General features: G+C 37.9%; 1 protein-coding gene across 1 annotated transcript in view; it reads left to right on the top strand.

Moving 5' to 3' along the window:
• LOC139742613 (sorcin-like) overlaps positions 1-20264 on the top strand; it is a 36941-nt gene that overhangs the window by 10679 nt on the left and 5998 nt on the right. Inside the window, exons 2-6 of the mRNA XM_071653137.1 lie at positions 9389-9639; positions 9888-9999; positions 10592-10719; positions 18763-18837; positions 20005-20079. Coding sequence (XP_071509238.1) covers positions 9389-9639; positions 9888-9999; positions 10592-10719; positions 18763-18837; positions 20005-20079 — 641 coding nt within the window. The remainder of the gene's footprint in view (positions 1-9388; positions 9640-9887; positions 10000-10591; positions 10720-18762; positions 18838-20004; positions 20080-20264) is intronic.

Here is a 20264-nt window from a genome sequence, read left to right as displayed (position 1 = left end):
TTCATAAGTTGTTGAGATGTACATGTATGTACAATACAATGAGCAGCAACAAACAAATAATTTGAACTAGGTATACTCGTAACTCGGTATTGTATGCCAGATGAAATTATATTGCACTGTTTGATCTATTGAAAAACAAATTAATCAAATGACAGCTACCAGTATTTTCTGCTTTGCTGTAAATTTTCTGCAGTCTCAATTTGATAGTGATACTGGTACCTACATATCACTTGTATTGTGATGACAATGATAACAGCATGGCAATAATGAAGTTATGATTTCAAAGTAGATTTCAATGTATATAAGGTTTTCATGTGTCACTGGTCAAAGAAATGATACAAGCAGTAAGAGTACAAAACACATCCCCCCCCCCATGATTCATTGTACATAATGTATCAAGGGCTAGCATAAGAATACATTACATTACACTTGCATACAGAGTTGTGCAGTCTTGTATAGTGTCATGTACAATCCAGTCTTTTTTAATTGGTGGAAGTTTGATTGATTGTAAGCTTGTGACGGCAGTAGCACAATATACAGGAAGTAGTGTAATGAATATTGGCCCACTCCTTTGATCCATCCTCCTGGTCCCTCTGCCTGCCCGTGCCCCGCCGCGCCCCGCTCCGCTGCCCCGCGGGCCCGCACGATATCTGCACAACCCGTGTCGGGCGTGGCAAGCAGAGCCCGCGCGCTGTGACCATCTATTTGATTTGCCGTAAGCGTGAATTGAATAGCCCTGAGCAGTAACACAAGGTCAAATGCAAGGGGCATAAATGATTCACAATAAAACTCTAGGATGAATAGAAACCACAGATAATTGTCAGAAATGTCTTAAATGATGTCAAAAAGACTATCACATTTCACAAAAAATTGCACCTTAAGAAATGAAAAAGTCAAGAAAATGTGTTGAAAACTGATACTAATTATGATCCTGCCTGTGTGTCCCATGGGACAGACTCATGCATGATAGCGACACATGGTTAAGATATCGAGCATTGTGAAGTGAATGTCCTGCTAGGAATGTTCTGATTTTTGTGAGAGATCCTGTATGTATTGCTCCTCTGGACTTTAGTTTTAATATGTTTGGTAACCACTCTGAATTTTTCTAATGATGTCAGATATTGAGTCATCATCTTCCGTTAGTGAGTAGTTTCGAACGGAGACCGAATCAAAGTATTTTTAATGTAAATGCTGAAGTGAGCCCTCTCTCGACGGATTGCACAATGGCCGCGCTCTACGTACGGTGAGGAAGCGCCTATGACGGCCCCACGTACGTGAGAACCAGAAGTGATAAAGCGCAATTAATGCTGTGAGTTAGTTCATTGATGACTGTAGATTCAAGTTTGTTCATTGCAGATCCAGGATTGCCCCCCCCCCCCCCCCCCCTTTGGAGCCTAGGGGAAGGGGGAAGGATCCAGATGCGGGCCTAATACATTTTCCTCTACTTCTTCTTGAAAACAACTTTATGGATTTTCATCAAATTTGGCAGGTAGCATTTCTAGGGGGATAGGATCTCAGTTTGTTCGAATGGGCACCATGCTACCCTTGGGGGCCCCAGGGGGCCCAAACCTCCCAAATCAAGGAATATTCAAAAATATTCTTCTCTAGTATCAGAAGTGATAGAGCTTTAAAGACAGCCAATCCCTTTTACATGCAAATTGTTGAAAAATTGGTGAGAACGCTTAGGTATTGAAGAAAACACTATTTGGAAACCTCCTGTAAATTTTGAACTCAAGAGGGTCTTTATTTGTTTAGTTAAATTGACCGTTAAGATTTGAATAATTTTTGTGAACTTCGCAAAAATTACAAATCTAAATACTAGTCTAGTTTTACAGACCTGTGTGATGCACTTAGTTGTACATGTAGTTCATGTATTGTGTGTTGTTATTTGCCATTGATAACAAAGTAAGAGAAGCTTTCGGCGCTAGTGTACTTTCGCACCTGTTTGTCAAATGACCTCCAAACATGCGCAAACTCATCTTAGTTATTCAGTAAACTAAATACTTGCATCTGAGCGAGATTCAAGTCCAGTAGAAATGGAATTTTCACCATTTTGTCATTTATCTACTTCTCGGAATAATCTCTATCGCAGCTACTTGCTCAGCGATAGCTGCGTTGCACAGGAGCAGACAGTGCAGCACGATGTATGAAACACACGGCAGCACAGCAGCGAGCACCGCAATTGATCTGAATGTAGCTATCTCACAGTGACCACGGCAAGTTCTTCTATGGTGTCTTTAAAAAGAAAGTACCATTTCTCGGAAGGGGGAATATAAGTGGCAGCATACACTTGCGCACATGCTCAACCGCTGCCATGAATCTACAACCGCTAATGGAAGACTTTGCCACAACCGCTAACGGAAAACTTTGCCGATTACAAGGAAAAAACAAATTTTAGCTTTTCAACGATACCATAGAAAAACCCGCTGTGCCACTACATTCAGACCAATTTGTAATCGTGCGTGTGCACCAAGCAGCAATTCCAAAGATAGCGATCAAGATTTCCCAACGATTTTCCGACACTTGTAAACGCTAAAAGTGGACTTTGGAGACTCAGATGGAAGTATTTTAGGTTACTGAAAAACCAGGGTGAGTTTGTGGTTGTTTGGAGGTCGTTTGACAAACAGGTGTGAAAGTACACTAGCGCCGTGAATTCTTCTTTTCTGACAATGCGTATCTGTTTTTCGAAGTATAAGTATCATATCACAACCACAGGAGGATTAATGTATCCAGCTGTGCCTAGTACACAGAATACGTTACGGTGAGCGTTTGGTGCATTATTTGAATTTTAACGGCTAACAACCTTCAAATATCACAGAAATGTTATAGATTTACAATAGTCTTGTCATTCTGGTGGAATATATCATGTTCTGTATTATTTTGGGAAGGAATGCAAAAGGGGAAGGGCCGTCTTTAAGTCGTTTTTTTTTTTTTTTCAAACTGCATATTCGAACCAGGGAGGTAGAAGAGAGATGGAGAGTGCCCTTCTCTTCCTCTTTTGATCTCATGCTCCACACCACCCGGATGGAATGTTTCCCACTACTCACGCACGCACTCACATTGCTTATTTTAAATTTTCTCCGGAAACTGAGAAGGACCCAACACTGTGCAATGCTTTGTTATTTGTATCCAGACGTAACAATGCATTGCGCTTTGCATCATTTTTTTGAAGACAAAAATATGATGAAGCTTCAAATATATGAAGCATCAAACTCATGAAAAAGTTCTGTACAGAGAATGTGAGTGAGATTCGGATGCAGGCACCTTTCAACAGGAAGCAGGGCCGTGGTGCTTATATATAGGAAGTAATTGCCACTTTGATCGTTGCCCCATTTAGTGTGGTATAGTTATTGGGAACAGTTGCGCTCACACCCGTATTAATCTTGGTCAATTATACAATCATCAAATGGATAATGCAGAGAAAGAGTGCAAAAATATTATTGTTGACTTGGTTCGGAACCTGTGCGATTTTTCATAGAAAAAGCACTACTCTTGTATGAATTCTTTACTTTCACCTACACTGTGCATATGTTATTGATTATGTTGCGATGGAGAAATTTAACATGAACTGAACTGAACTGAACTGAAAATGATTATATGGATCCTAATCAAATGAATGACTGAGAGCAATCAGGTGACCAGTCTGTATTTCTGCCTAACATACCCAGCAGGCATAAATTTTACCATTGACCATGTACCAATGACTGGTACTAATGACCGCTCAGAGATACGTGCATGACTGTGGCTTGCCGTAATCACGCTCAATGACATCATAATTGCATACAATTGTAGGATAGCAATAGTTATTGCTATTGCTAATAGTTAGCAATAGTTACAGGCATGCTCAATCACGTACTGTATTTACCATTCAACAAATACATTTTTAGTACCAGTGTGTTTGGGGCATTTCTGTGGACATATTTGGCTTTTTCAAATGCAAGTTTTTAGCTGATTGGTATTTACCTATAAAATAAGGTAAATTAAAATAGTTCATACACTAAGTGGAACCATTTTATAATGTAAATAATGCACAGGTTTAGGATCGGGACGTTAATGGAGATGCAGCTTACTCTCAGGTACAATGTATTCACAATGTTGTGCAGCATGCACTCGGCTGTGCCTTGTGCATGTTACACCATTTAGTACACTGCATCTCCACTAACACCCTTTCACCTGTGCATTGTTTGTGTAATAACTCCAGTGTGTAATATTTGGTTACTGTGCATAAATTGGTGAATGGAAACCCAGTGCAGTGTAGCCTTTTGACTAGGCCCTCTCACTGTATGGTATTGCTTTCTGGATGCGCAAAGAAGCGAGCCCAGCCAAGCACGACAGCACGAGGCGCCCCTTTGGTCTCGGTGGGCACAATTATCTTGACCCCATTTGCTCACCACCATATTGTACAGCAAGAGGATCTTTTCAAAAGGGTACTAGTAAACTGCATCGTGACTCCTTTCTTACCGGTCATGAACAAATTTAGAATATATTCATAAAGTGTGGCACATGCGCAGTGCCACACAAAGTTTTTTTTTTTTTCAGAATGAACAGTAAAAAGGAGATAAAAAAAAACACAAAGAAAATGTCTTTTCAAGACCATGGGAACAGTCTGAAAAAGAGCTAGTTCTCTGCCAGGTACAAGTGTATAAATTCGATTTGAAAAAAAGAATGCATTATGAATACCAGCTTATTGCTGGTAAAATAGGCTACCTTTAGAGGTTCCTGAATTTATAAATATTTTTATGCCTCCGCCACGAAGTGGTGCCGGAGGCATTATGTTTTCGGGTTGTCCGTCCGTCCGCTTTCGTTTACGCGATAACTTGAGTAATATTGACTGTAATTTTATAAAACTTGGTCCAAGTATAAAGTATGATAGGGCAATTACTTGATTAGATTTTGGGTGAAATCGGCCAAAGGTCAAGGTCAAATCATGAAATTGTATCCGTTTACACGATAACTCAAGACTGGATCAAGCAAATTTCACCAAACTTTGTTGGAGGATGATGTATGATGGGACAATTACTTGATTAGTTTTTTTAGTGAAATCGGATAGAGGTCAAAGGTTAAAAGGTCAAGGTCAAATGCTGAAAATGTTGCTATTTCCCCATATCTATGCAATGCCTAAAGGTATTTTCTTGAAACTTAGTGTAGACATGTACTACTGCGTAAAGATTCTCCAGAGAGTTTCATGTCATAAGGTCAAAGGTCAAAAGGTCAAAGGTTAGGTGAAAATGTTGCAATATCACTTTTCTCGCAAATGGTTTGATGTATCTTCATGGAACTAGGTACATACGCATGTACTGACTGGCAGGGACTATCTAGGGAATTTAGGGGTCATGGGTCAATAGTCAGGGGGTAGAAAGGTCAAGGTCAACTCCTCAAAATTTTACTATTTCCCTCATATAAGTATATGCAATGCTGGCATTATTAGTTTTAAAACTTTCTATACATGCATTACCTAATGGAGATTCTCTGGGAAATTTCCAGCCAGAAGGTCAAAGGTCAAAGGTTAAAGGTCAAGGGCCAGGTTTCAATGCCCCCCAAAAATCTATTTTGTACTGTAATTACTCTCTTTTTTCATTCCTTGGAAATTACTCAATGCATAAACTTATAAAAGGGTCGGTCAGAAGTCAAGTAAAAATTCTCAATTCCCCAAATATGTGTCCCTGCACTCTTAGACAATTATACAATGTAGCAAACCCAGTTCAAGGAAAGTGAACATTCAAGATATTTCTGACAAACCTGTCATTTCAGTATTTTGCCAGTTATGTGAAATTGTCATCACACATTGTGAAGACATTGTACTATACACCTATTGGGAGAATCATATATTATGGCGGAGGCATCAGTCGCCATAGCAACATTTCTAGTTTCTTTTTGATAGAAAGATAGCACCCTATTCACTCAGGGCACCTCCATGGTTTAACTGTGGGCAAGTCCAAGATAACGCGCGCGTAACGTATGGGACATCCAGAGACTTTTATGACCTGAAAAATAGTGTTAATGGCCTTTGATCATAGTGAACTTTATCATGGTGATTGATATCTAGGAGAAGTATAATCATGTAAAAAATGGAGAAAAATGACCTTGACAATTATATTCTAGAAGAGAAAATATGTGCCGTTACGTATGGGACCAGAAAAATTTTGTTTTTTTGAACACTTTTTCTAACCTAAAAACTCTCTGAAAGTATTTCATTCTACAACTTGTAACTTACTGATGAAAGTCACAACACTCAAGATTATCAGAGGTAAGTTTCAAGTCATGAGGCAAAAAGCTCTAATTACAGGTTCTAATTAAAGACGGACATGACGTGTTACGTATGGGACAGTTATGGGACACTTTGTCTCCCATTTGTTTAGTGTGTGGAGAACCATGTTTATTGGTATTTTGCATAATTATTGAAGTAAAATCAGTTGAAACTACTCAATACTGATCCAGATTGTCAAGGGAACAATATTCCCCAGATATTTACCATCATAATCATATTTAATCATATTTTATAATTTTTATGACCAATCTGAGTATGCATGCCCTTTGTCCCCCATTCGTTTAGTGTGTGGGGAACCATATTTATAGGTATTTCGCAAAATTTTTGAAGTAGAATTTGTTGAAATTACTGAAATAATGATCCAGATTGTCAAGGGAATCAATATTATCCAAATATTTACCATCATAATCATATTTAACCATATTCTATATTTTTATGAGTATGCATGCCCTGTATTTTTTATCAGTATAGTTAACTAGTGAATATTGAATAGTGTTTACTTCCATTGATGAAGGGCAGTTTGCCATTCAGTTTCAATAAAAAACAAGAAATTTATATTAATTTTAATAAATTATGCAATACCTGCTGCGTGGAACCCTAGTGATGGAGTAGATAAACAATATGATGTCTGTCTAGCAATTAGATTGTTTATGAGTCCCTCCTCAGTATGTATACCCATGATTTTTGTCGTGGCTACTACTAAAAACTGAATTACTGAGATATCCAGAAACATGGTGTCTTGATAAAATAATTTTTCATTAGGACCACTTCATTTTACTTTGTATTTGTTTGTTTTTTGATATACCTCATCCATTGCAAATTGGATCTTCATCAAAGAAACTTTGAATTTCTCTAGTCTTAGAATTGTATGCTCTTTGATAATTCATATCAGGGGCTCCCAATCATCTTGTAAAACATTGAAACTGAATCCCCATTTCTACAAAAACTACAATATCCCTTTAATGCTGATTTTCATTGTGTATTTTGGCATCTCCCCCTCCCCCTTTCTGAAATTCAAAAGTAGCTGCAAAGTTGGGATGCTTTCTGCAGAATGATTGACGATTTGTGCACTGAGAGACCTTCCCAGCTAGCTACAGTTGAACCTCTCTTACCCGGCCTCCCTTTATCCGGATCTCTCTATTATACGGACGCAATCTCGCCATGATTTTTTTTTTTTTTTTTTTTTTTAATGATTACGGGAGGAAAGGGGGATTCCCAACTCCTTGAGAGCTCCTACACAAACACACATGAATTACATATTACTTCCAACATGATTAACATACATTACATCAAATTTCATTCCAAATTGCTTACCTTCAGACATTTTAACATCCCCAAACATCCCCAAATCATCGCAAGAACATGGACAGATTATGCGCTCGAGTCCTCTCATATCGCATTGCCACATATAGGTCCATACACAGCCGTCGTCACCCGTCGATATGACTAGATAGACATGCATTGTTTCGAGATGGATCAAATTTTAAAGCGTAGTTTCGTCGACTCGTACTGTTTATTTTCAAGATCTACTTGATACATTTCATAATACTTATTTAGGTAAATCATCCCAAGAATTTATAAAAGAAAATGATTTCATTCTTGCAAGCACGAACGTCTATTTTGGGGTCTGTTACTGAGTGTAACAATGAAAGGGTTGCAGTATACACATTACTACATGTGGTACTACAATGGGCTACATCAGTACATGTGTATGTATATGTACGTGCATAAAGCATTGAGTCTCCCGTATCCGGCCAAATCCCTTATCCGGATGAGCTCCGGTCCCGACTTGTCCGGATACGAGAGGTTCAACTGTACATGCATTCACATGCAATATGTATGAGGATGTCCCATACGTAACATTATTTAATTGCTTGATGAAAAATATATCTTTTACAATTTTTTCTCTTTCTGTGGTATTTAACTTCTTTAAACAATAAATTAGAACTTCCCAGAAGGGCATTCAAATAACCTGAGAAATTTCAGAAAAAACCTAAAAAAATGACCTCAATTTGTTACGTATGGGACATCTCATGATAGGACACGAGCTAATCTGCATAATCATTTGCATAATCCCTACATTTTCATACCAAGTTAAACTATTTGATGAACTTCTTATGTCCACTCATTAATCAAATATAATTTGCTTTCCTTTGAATAAATATGAATTTTTATAAATGTCCCATACGTAACGCTGTATTTCACATTTATGCAATTTTTATTGAATTCCCTTTATATTTTCTTTATATTGTTGTCCACTCATACATCATAACCTCTAGTAGTCTCCTCACCCAGCAGTTCCAACACCAAAACTTTAAAAATTCATAACTTTTGCATCGATTGTCCGATTTTCCTCAAACTTTCACTGATGTGTTCTACTAATGTGCACTGCTTTCACTCAATCCACATTGCTCTTTGGGTTTTGGTTCCCTTTAATGAGGGAAGGACATGTATGATATGGGCTGTGGTAGTGTACATGTATGTTATTCCAAGCATACAAATGTATGATGTAAATATTGTGCTTCTTCAGCAATAGTAGGTAACTGAGAACAATCTAGATATCACATACTAGTGGATGATTTAATTTTAAAAAAAGGTAGACACAAACTTTCTTCTGAGAATTGCTATTACAGTGCTGGTAAAGGCAGTCAAGTTTGGAACTATAGGAATGTGGTTACCAGTATATAGGCAACAGTACTGAATTACCAAGGGTGTGCTAATGTACATGTACACTGTATGCGGTAGTATACTGGTGCAGTCATGGATATAATCAGTAATGGAATACTGTTTGAAGGCTGAAATGAAATATCTTTGTAAATCCCATAATACAGAGGCTTAGCAGTGGTGTCAACAAAGTCTTAATCAAGGCTCATAGTACATTGTACAGCTGAGTCAGAACTAATTTTTATAAAGGCCACTTTCTGTGCAGGGTCACAGCTGTCAGGTGTACTAGTACATCTTATTGACATATTTTAAACTTACAACTATGGCATGATGATCATTTTTATTGACAAACTCCATTTAGCCAGCAAAATCTGCAAGATCAAAGAGATTAAACAGACATTTAAAAATCTGTGAACCTACTTAAATCTGTCTCTATTACTGTGTGTAACTTTGCAGCCTGGAGGGTATGGCCAGGCCCCTCCTCCAACAAACCCATCAGCTCCTGCCCCAGGCTCTGTACCTTCCCAGGGTCAAGGGTACGGCAATCCATATGCAGCTCCTCCTCCAGGACAAACACCTGGCTATGGTGCTCCGCCCCCTAGGCAAGCCGCGCCTTATGGTGCTCCACCCCCTGGGCAAGCTCCACAGTATGGTGCTCCACCCCCTGGTCAGGCTCCAGGTTATGGTGCCCCACCTCCTCAGCAAGGGTAACTTATTTGTTGTTATTTTTGGTCGCTTGTTTGTTTTTGTTGTGGTTAGAATCTTAACCAGAATATTTGATGTACAGTAGAAAGTTTTGGAGATGGTCAGTGTCCATGTATGCATGTACATAATGCACACTACAGCACTTATAGTGAAGGACATCTTGGCATAATTGCCCCGTTATGATTCATGACTACTTCACCTATATAGTTTTATGTAAAATTGTATGTCACACGCCCTGCTATCCCATCAGGTATGGTGCTCCTCCTGCAGGCCATGGCTATGGTGCCCCTGGCTACAACCCTGGATACACCCAAGGGGGACCTCCACCTGGTGCAGACCCAACTCTGTGGTCCTGGTTTAAGGTATGTAACATTTCACATGATGACAACCCATTGCTCTACTCCGTATCAATATCACTTTCAGTGATATTCTTGTCTTTTTCTCATAAATATTGCATGGCCTAAAGAGATCTCCCCTAAAGAGAAAAATACAAATTATGTACAGTGTATACGCATCAAGTCTTGTGTCTATGATTTAGGACAAAGGTCAGTATTGACAGAGATGATCTCAGTTGTGTACGAGGAAACAAGGTTATATCAAAATACTAAAGTAGCCCTCTTTTGCAAGCTCCTCCATTTGTGTGTGTGTGTGCTGAACAAACAAATTACAAATTGCAGTAGGATCGTTTGCATAAAACTTCCAATTTTCTCTCAGATCTTGCTTCAGTACTATTGACATATATGTCAAATAAATAGAATGACAGTTGTAACAGTCTAATTTGTCATGTGACTGTACATCATAATCTTCAGTCAAAGATTATATTTCTATCCCATCAATTTCACAAAAATCTATTGACAACCTGGTGGTACAAATATATTGTGGACATATGATTGAGAAATGATGGGACAATACGGAATGTCCCTTCACCCAAGACATCTTCTTGTGTTTCGCTAGGCAGTAGACCAAGATAACAGTCAGGCTATCACTGCTGAGGAACTCCAAAAGGCACTCCTGAACGGGAACTGGTCAAACTTCAACGTAGAAACGTGTCGCCTCATGATTGGGATGTTCGACAAGGATAGGTAAATTTTGTTCATTAAAGCAAATTGAGTGCTGTAACTTGTGTCACCTTGCCTCACATGCTTGTGTGTCTTTGTTGTTTCTGATGAAAAACCCAACAACTAATGACTTCTGTAGGCCGTGGATGCTGATGGCAGCGGAGGTATAACAGCCGACGAACTCCAGCATGCATTACTTAATGGAAACTGGTCTACATTTAATCACGAGACGTGCAGACTCATGATCGGCATGTTTGACTGTGACAGGTGAATTCTTGCAGCACCATTTCATTGTAAACCCTTCACCGAAAGCCTTCATTACTTTAATGTTTACGGGAAGTCTTAAGCAGATGATAATGATGGTGTCAGATTTATCTCAGAATTTTGTTCATGTTTCAGACCTGACCTTCACCCAAGAGAACCCAGTTTGGCAGCACAGTGGTACAATCTTTGTCTTTCTTATTGCCATCTGTTGAATTTAAAACTCTGGCATCAATTTATGGAGATTTTTGCGCAACACTAACGCGACATGTATGATCAAAACCTGAAGCCTGTCATCCTCAAGATGCCAAGTTCAAATATCTGTTCTCTGATAAACATATCAGATAGTGCATGGCCAATTGCCCCCATCATTAATTAATTGGATCACCTAATTTTTTAGTTATTACAAATTTCTAAGTCCATAGAAAATTTGTGGAATCAGCTTAGCCGATTTCTCAGAATAATGTGGATCTGAAAATATTGTAACTCCCATGTCACAAAATATTTAATGTATGTGCATTCACACAGCTGCACAGTGAACATTTATTTGTATAACAGGATCAATGATGTTAACCATTTTTTGTTTTGTTTTTTTCAAGAATTGTTACTCCTTAAAACCACTTTCCAGTTAACTGCTATATCTTCCCTATTTTTGTAGGCTTGTATCATTATACCCCCGCCAAACGAAGTTTGAAGGGGGTATATAGGAATCAGCGGACGGTCGGGCGGTCGGGCGGTCGGGCGGTCGGTCCGTTGCAAATCTTGCGTCGCGAACTACTTCCTCAGTTTTCGACCGATTCCCATAAAACTTGGCACAGATGTGTGCCTTGGGTTGTAGATGTGCAAGACGTATTTTTTGACAGTACCCAAAAGTACGTTGCCATGGTAACGGCATATTATGGGCAAAAATGGGTACAAATCTTGCGTCGCGAACTCCTCCCACAGTTTTTGATCAATTTTTATGAAATTAGGTACAGATGTTCATCTGAATATGTTGATGTGCAAGACACATATTTCCGCAGTGGCAAAAAGTGCGTTGCCATGGTAACGGCATGTTATTGGTAAAATATAGGGCAAAATGCTTCATGGCAAAACTGCTTCATCAGTGTTCTTCCAATTCTCATGGAATTCATATTGAATGTTTGTCTTAGGATATAGGTCAGCCTGACACATTTCTTGACAGTGACAAAAAGTATGTTGCCATGGTAACAGCTCACATATTATGAGCCAAAATGATGGAAAATTTTGTGTTGCAAACTACTTCCTCAGTTTTTGCCCAATTTCCATGAAACTTGGAACAGATGTGTGCCTTTGGTTGTAGATGTGCAAGACGCATTTTTCGACAGTACCCGAAAGTACGTTGCCATGGTAACGGCATATTAATGGCAGAAGATCAAGGAAAGATCTTGCGGATTTAACAACTTCCTCAGTTTTTTGACCAAAGCTTATGAAATGTTGTTTGGCGGGGGTATAACCAGTCGCTGTAGCGACATTTCTAGTTTTTGTCTTGCCCATGTAGTGGAAGCGAAACATACATGTACATGTATCATACATAGGATGTATGTATGCTTCATTGTCAACAATTTGATGTACTCTTAATAACTTTCCACAGATTTGAGCTATGACCACCAATCTCACACCACAGATATATAACCTAAAAATGCTGGTCAAGTTTGAATATGGGTGCAGTCCAACAAGGTCAAAGGTCAAAAGGTCAATGAACTTGCCCTAATACTAAAATAGGCACTGTACACATAGTATTGTGGTGTACTGTCAATAACTTTCCACAGCGTTGAGCTATGACCATTTATATTACAGGTACATCACCTGAAGATACCGGACAGGTGGAGTATTGGTGAATTGTCACAAGGTCAAAGGTCAAATGGTCAATGAACTTTACATGATGAGCACTGCCGGTACACATAGTATTGTGGTGTACTTTCAATAACATTCACAGCTTTGAGCTATGATCGCCAAATTCACACCACAGGTATATCACCTAAAAATGTCAGTCATGTTCAAATATTGGTGAAATCTTACAAGGTCAAAGGTCAAAATATCGAAAAACTTTCCCTGATTTAAGCACCATATATTATGTGCTGTCAACTTTCCACAGCTTTGAGCAATGACTACAAAACTCACACCACAGGTATATTACCTAAAAATGCCAGTCAAGTTCGAAAATTGGGCAAATCAGACAAGGTCAAAGGTCTGAATGTCAATAAAGTTCCATTGAAAAACACTAAAATCACCAGCCCACAAGAAGGCATCTGATTTCTAACGATAAGAATGTAGTCTCTCCGGTCAAACTAGATGGCAGAAGTTCAAATCTTTGGCTTCATGCGAGGTTCAATTGAAAATGCTACACAAGCTAGATACAGTTTAGCTTATTTGTGTTATTGTTGTGGATCGTATGCTGCCAAATGGGATTACAAGTTTTTGTGAACAGCTGACATAATCATGGGCAGCATGATATGCAGAAAAGAGTTCAAACCAATGTACTGTGTAATAATGGAAAACTCCATGGACTAGTATGACAAAGCTTTAATTTTCACATAAGAAATGGGTCTGTTGTATTGAGGTGGTTGCCAGGCACATTGACTTTTTTTTTGTGAAACAAGACCCTGAACTGCATTTAAAGGGATTTAATAAAGAAAAAAAATTAATTGCAACAAAGACTTATGGGCAAAAGGAGGTGATTTGAAAAAAATAACAACAAACAAACAAACAAACAAACAAACAAAAACACAATCCTGTGAAGTTAATCATACAAGAATACTTCATGTACATTATTGTACACAGTTAAAGGCATAATTTACCATTTGCAGATGAAACAAAAACCCAGCATTAGTGCTTTAGAATAGTTCTAAAATGTGAGTTAGGGATAGAAACAACCTTGTGAAAATTTGAAGCAGTAAAATCAATGTTTGATAGTCAAATGTACAAAATGTGAACAAAAGTTATAATAAAAGTGTTTCCAGACTAAACCGTCTACAGTTACCGTTTATTGAGAAAAATATTTATATCTCCTTGTATTTTAGGCTTTATTGCAAAACTTTTATATGGTAGGATGTTTTGTGGGACAACAAATCTACACACATGCATGAAAGGCGATATCTTGAACATTTTTGTCTCGCCCACCGGAGATGAAGGCGAGACTAAGGGATCCAAATGGCGTCCGTCCGTCGTCCGTTCGTCGTCCGTCGCAAATGTTAAAGTTTACCTGCAAGACTCTCTTATGATGCATAACTTGGTAACTGTTACAGCAATGGCAGCCACACTTGGGTGATAGAAGCACTAGGGGTATCTTCATGTTATGGTGTTGTCGGAGGTCATGTGATGATGTCAAAGGTCATTTGAGGTCATATATTAAAGAGTATGTGCAAGACTCTCTTCTATGTTAAAGTTTACCTGCAAGACTCTCTTTTGACAAATAACTTCACATAAGTTGCTTGGATTACAACCTAACTTGGGTCATAGATGCACTGGGGGTACCTTCATGTTATGGTGCCGTTGGAGGTCACAGGATAAGGTCAAAGGTCATTTGAGGTCATACGTTAAAGTTTACTTGCAAGACTCTCTTATCATACGTAACTCGACACATGTTGCTACAATGGCAATCAAACTTGGGTGATGGATGCACTGGGGGTACCTTCATGTTATGGTACCGTAAGAGGTCACATGATAAGATCAAAGGTCATTTGAGGTCATACGTTAAAGTTTACTTGCAAGACTCTCTTATCACACGTAACTCAGCACATCTTGCTACAATGGCAATCAAACTTGGGTGATTGTAGATGTCTCTTGGGAAGTTGAAGGTAACCACAAGGTCAAAGGTTACAGACAGGGGTCAACGAACTTATAGGGCCCAATGTTAAGTTTTTAGGGCGCATTTCGTTTATGGCTCATAACTTTTGATCCCTTTGTCCGTTTGAGACCAAACTTGGACGGTAGATGTCCTGTGGGGAGGTGAAGGTCGTCACAAGGTCAAAGGTTACAGACAGGGGTCAACAAACTTTTAGGGCCCAATGTTATGTTTTTAGGGCGCGTTTTGATTGTGGCTCATAAGTTTTGATCCCTATGTCCGTTTGTGACCAAACTTGGACAGTAGATGTCCCTTGGGGAGTTAAAGGTCATCACAAGGTCAAAGGTCACAGAAAGGGGTCAACAAATTTTTAGGGCCCAATGTTAAGTTTTTATGGCGCGTTTCGATTATGGCTCATTACTTTTGATCCCTTTGTCCGTTTGTGACCAAACTTGGATGGTAAATGTCCCTTAGGGTGTTGAAGGTCACCACAAGGTCAAAGGTCATAAGCAGGTCAATTAACTTCTTGGAGTTATAAAAAATATTAATTCCTTGTACACGAATGGGCGAGACACAATTTGGCGATTGCCTTGTTTAAATAACTGCTCCCAAAGGTAAATAGGACCTTGGAGCAATCATGCCAGTGGATGTTTTATTTCATGTCATTAAAGTAGCTGCTTTAGTGTATGTTGCTTGGCAAAATCCCATTAGTCAAATACTGAGTGCAATATGGACCGCCCAGCTCAAAATGCATAAAAAGTAAGCCAAAATGAATTTCCACTTTTCTGCATAGTTTTATATGGTAAGCTCATAAGTGGTGTATAACTTGTTCAAATTAGATCATAACCCATTCAAAAAGTGATTGAAATAAGAGAGAGAGGTTGAGAGGTCAAGGAGGTGCAGTTTCATAGGAAAGGGAGAAAATAGGATGTAATAAAGAATAGGATTACATGGGCATGCTGTGTAGAAGTATCAATTTCCCAGTGAGAGCAGCATCTATCCCCCAAAATATGGTCCAGAAAAACTGCTAATTACCTCAATTTCAGTTTTGTTTTAAGTTGCCAAATTTTGACAGTAGGAAGAGAAAAGATTACTCTCCCAGGTAAGACAAATTTAAAAGATTCGATTCAGTCATCCCAAATGACATGCATCATGTCTTTTGGTTTATTACAGAGAATCCTAATATGCAACTTTTTGTGGGTTTTGAGTTGGGTGGTCACATTTGACGAATGTTGTAATGTTATCTTACTGCTCTGTTGTAATCACTGTTCAGTTGGTTTTAGTCTCTGAATGTCAACATTTTGTTATTTATGAGATCTTTGTGGTTTTGTGTTTCAAGCACATGTGATGTGTGATATTTTCTTTGTTTTGAGTGTTACACGTAAGCAAAACTGAAAATGTTAATGATGGTTCAAATGATCTTTAAAGGACAAGTTCACCTTGATATATACATACTTGTGGACTGAAAGAATGCAACAATAATAGAACACATCAGTGAAAATTGGAGGAAAATCAGACTATCCGTTCAATAGTTATGAAATTTCTGAGTCTCAGTGCTGTCATCGCTGAATGAGAAGACTACTCCAGTTTGTGGTGTCACATGCGTAAGACAATGTAAAGAAAACATAAGGAAATTTCAACATATTTCCACTTTTCTCATATGAAAATGGGCACTTGATTTGCCTCTTTCAGAAAGCAGGAGGAATAATATTAAAGGGATGGTACAGTATTGGTGGAGATGAGAATTGGGCTTTAACTTTTTGCAAGATACCAAGAAAACACTCATGAAATAGTACAGAGCATACCATTTTAAGAGGAATTCAAAGTTTATTTGATGAAAATCGGGCTTGGACTGACTGAAACATCCAAAAACAAAGTAAAACAAAGCGATCGTAATAAAATGTGGGTCCCACACTTTATTAGAATCGCTCTGTTTTGGATATCGCATTCATTTCAAAACCAATTTTCATCATATGAACATTGAATTCCTCATGGAATTACATGCTCTTTTATATTTCATAAGAGGTTTCTCATTATCTCACCAAAAAATGTTAGAAATCTGAAATTAGGTCTCAACCGAAACTGTACAATCCCTTTACGTCAGTACCAAGTTGAGGATATGTGTACCTTTTTTCAAAAATTGAAATTTTGTGGAATTCTCTGTATATTTTCCTTATACAGTACTCTGTGTTTAATCGGATACTGCTCAATGAGTTACTCTGCTTAATTGACTTACAAGTTCAACAAAACAGTTTTGATGCATGTTATATTTACAGAATAATCTGGTTTACATTTTGCTTAGACATATAGGAATTTTCCAGAAGAACTTGATCTATTTCCATAATTTTGTGCTTTTCAGATTTGTGTAAATATAAATTCTGAAGAATTTATGAGGTGCTGAAAGTCGACAGAGAGGTTGGGTTTATTATATTTCACCATACATGCAGTGTACATGTACGATCAAATCGCCATATCTCTGGTACAAGTAGATGCATTTATGCATAGCGTTGAAGAGCCCTTGCACCAGCACCACACACACAGTGACACACTAACACTACAATTGTAAATGCCTTTATCTAGCTTTGGGGAAAAACAAGAAATAAACTAACTCTACTGAAACTCTAACCTTTCTTTAGGCCGTACGTGAAAAATAAACTTACTGTCACCATGAAACACATGGGGTCATCAGAATTCGCTGTAGCACTTAGCTGCATCCCATGCATAGGAGTTTAGCTGCACGTGACACATGTTTAGAAGCGCACAATGTAGCGTGATGAGGACTTGTGTACATGTTGAAGCTCCATGCAGATTGTTTACAAAATTACGCTGCAGACACTGATTAAGGCTGTTGTATGACTTTAGAGGAGCCGAGCAGTGGCTGTAAGTGACATATTGTGTGGTATCCGCTTGAGAAATGCTTTGGAAGACACTACTGTATCATTCTACGCATGTGACATCATACACTGTAGTAGTCATAGCAGTCTTCTCATACAGCAGTGATTGCTTATACACTTTAAAAATTTATAACTTTTGAACGGATTTTACGATTTTCTTACAACTTTCACTGACGTGTTCTTCTGATATTGCTGCATTCATTCAGTCCACACGTATATTATTCAGGTGAACTTGTCCCGTAATATGCAATTTCACACTTCGTTCAAGTTGAATATATGAAAAGAATAAAAGCAGATAAACAGAATTAATTTTCTTTTTAAGTTTCATTGAAATTTTGATATGGAATGTGAAAGTCCAGAAATTATAAAGTTTCACTTGTTTTTCCCAACATACATTCAAATAGAAAAATGATGACAACTCTCACTGGTTTGTACACAAAAATATTATACCTTATTTTCTCTTGCTGACTTTGTAACTAATAGCTATTTACCCCACACATGTCTTTGTTACAAGATTATTCCAAGATTGCAAAAATTTGATTTGAAGGATACATTTTATTTTGGATTCAATTTAATTAAGAAAAAAAACAACAACATTCAGTGAATATTTGTACAGTTCAGAAGGAACTCTGGTGACATTATTACCTCTGCCAATTTTGAATACTGTGAAATCAGAAATTGTTATGGGCATAGTATTTTCTCAAACTTAATTAGGTTTGATTAAGATTTATGAAATTAAAAAGCATGGTATGCATTGAATGGTGGTGCTAATTTGCAAAAATTTCATGGCACGAAAAAGGCCATCAGCTCAAATTTGTAAAAGTTTCATGCCGCAAATACTTCTGGTTTTACAATATTGTGTGGTTGCAACTATTGCGAGTGACTATTAAATACATAGGAAACCTCGAAATTCCATAAATCTCTTTTGCTAGGTCCAATTTTTATGAAACTCCTACCTTTTTTGTTTCCCTGGTTTGTACTCTATTTTTAGAGCCAACTTTAAACATGATGCTGAATTGCACTTTAATTGTAGCATGCCCCTTGCAAGTAATGTACCAACTAATATACTCATTTTGTAACAATCATATTACATTATTTCTTGAGCAGGAATGGAACGATCAACTTTAATGAATTTGCTGCTCTCTGGAAGTACATTCAAGACTGGAGAGGGTGCTTTGACAGGTGTGTGTGAAAAATGTTTATGAGTGCATGATATAGTACATGTTGATGGTATATGAATGAGAATTGACAACAAATGTATTCACCATTTCAAGAATATGATGTTAAGAATGAAAGAGAATCTGTTCAGTTGTGGAACAGTGCAAACAATACATGTTTAGATATTAAACATTTTCGTGCTGAAGATAGCTGATTACTTTGATGCAACTGCACTAAACATAAACATTAATGTTCTCACAATTGATGTATATAGATCTATGCAAAGAATATGCCTGTCATTTGTTTTTTTCTTCTTTTTTAATATGTCATGTACTGCTACCTGTCATAGGAATTCTGAACTGTAAAGATTGAAAGTGCAGAATTTTCATTACACAGCACTCATTTGGAGAATTACCAGTATTGTATATTTGGGCCACTGCTTGTGATCTCCAAATCATATTGTATGCTGAATCTGAAGTTTAAATTGTGATCTGTCACTCACCTTAATGCCAATACCAATTAAAGCATCCAAAAGGTAATGAATTGGGCTGTGTAGAGGAAGCAGCAGATTAGTGAAAATCTGTTTGAAGTTGAGAAAGTACTTTGATTGGTGATATTGAGATAACTATAACCATTCAGATGACATGTCCTGTGATTCATCCAGAGTACTGCTTCACAGAACTGTACACCATTTCTAGTATTTCTCAGTTGTTAAACAAAGAAGATGACCCCCAGAGTATGTTATCATTGTGTTATTGTTTTCCTTTTTTTTTCCGGGGGTGGGGGATTTTTGTGAAGATATTGACTTCCCCTGCATGGAGAAATGTGTGTAAAAGCATGTCCTTCACATACCTAGAGCAGAGTAAAGGAGAAACTTTCCTATTTGGAGTAAAATTGAGATTTGTTGAGTTGAGAATGAGTTTGGAATCACATGAACAGGAGAAAAGATGTATACAACTACCAAAGTTATGACAATCATGGGCCGTAGGTGTTAGTTTAAGATGTTCATGGATATAAAGCTAGTGTTCTGATCATTGTAACTTCTGTGATATTTATCTGAATTTCCTCAAATTTTCGCATTGCCTTTGTGATTATGATGTCATACTGAGCAGAGTAATCACATTGTTTGTGGTATTTTCTTATTGACAGATTATCACAAGGTAATGCTGGCTTCTGTGTTTTTTCCCACAGATTTGATCGTGACAGATCAGGCAACATTGATGCAGGAGAACTGAATCATGCTTTTACTACATTTGGCTATAGATTGTAAGTGTACCAGTAACTCAAGCCATTTGTAGCTATTCTCAGCTTAGTACTGCAAAATGTAGATAGGTCTGTATACTTATGGTGTCCTATGGCATCCTAAACTGGTATTTTTTACAAGTTTACATTGATGCGTTCACAGTATAATGCTTCACTTACACTTCAAGGTGGTCCACATGGGCTTTTTG

The sequence above is a fragment of the Diadema antillarum genome, unplaced genomic scaffold, assembly GCF_040938485.1.
Source record: "Diadema antillarum isolate AM-2024a unplaced genomic scaffold, OU_Dant_1.0 seq00001009_RagTag, whole genome shotgun sequence".
NCBI classification, from domain to species: domain Eukaryota; kingdom Metazoa; phylum Echinodermata; class Echinoidea; order Diadematoida; family Diadematidae; genus Diadema; species Diadema antillarum.
This window is presented reverse-complemented; position numbering and strand designations above follow the sequence as displayed.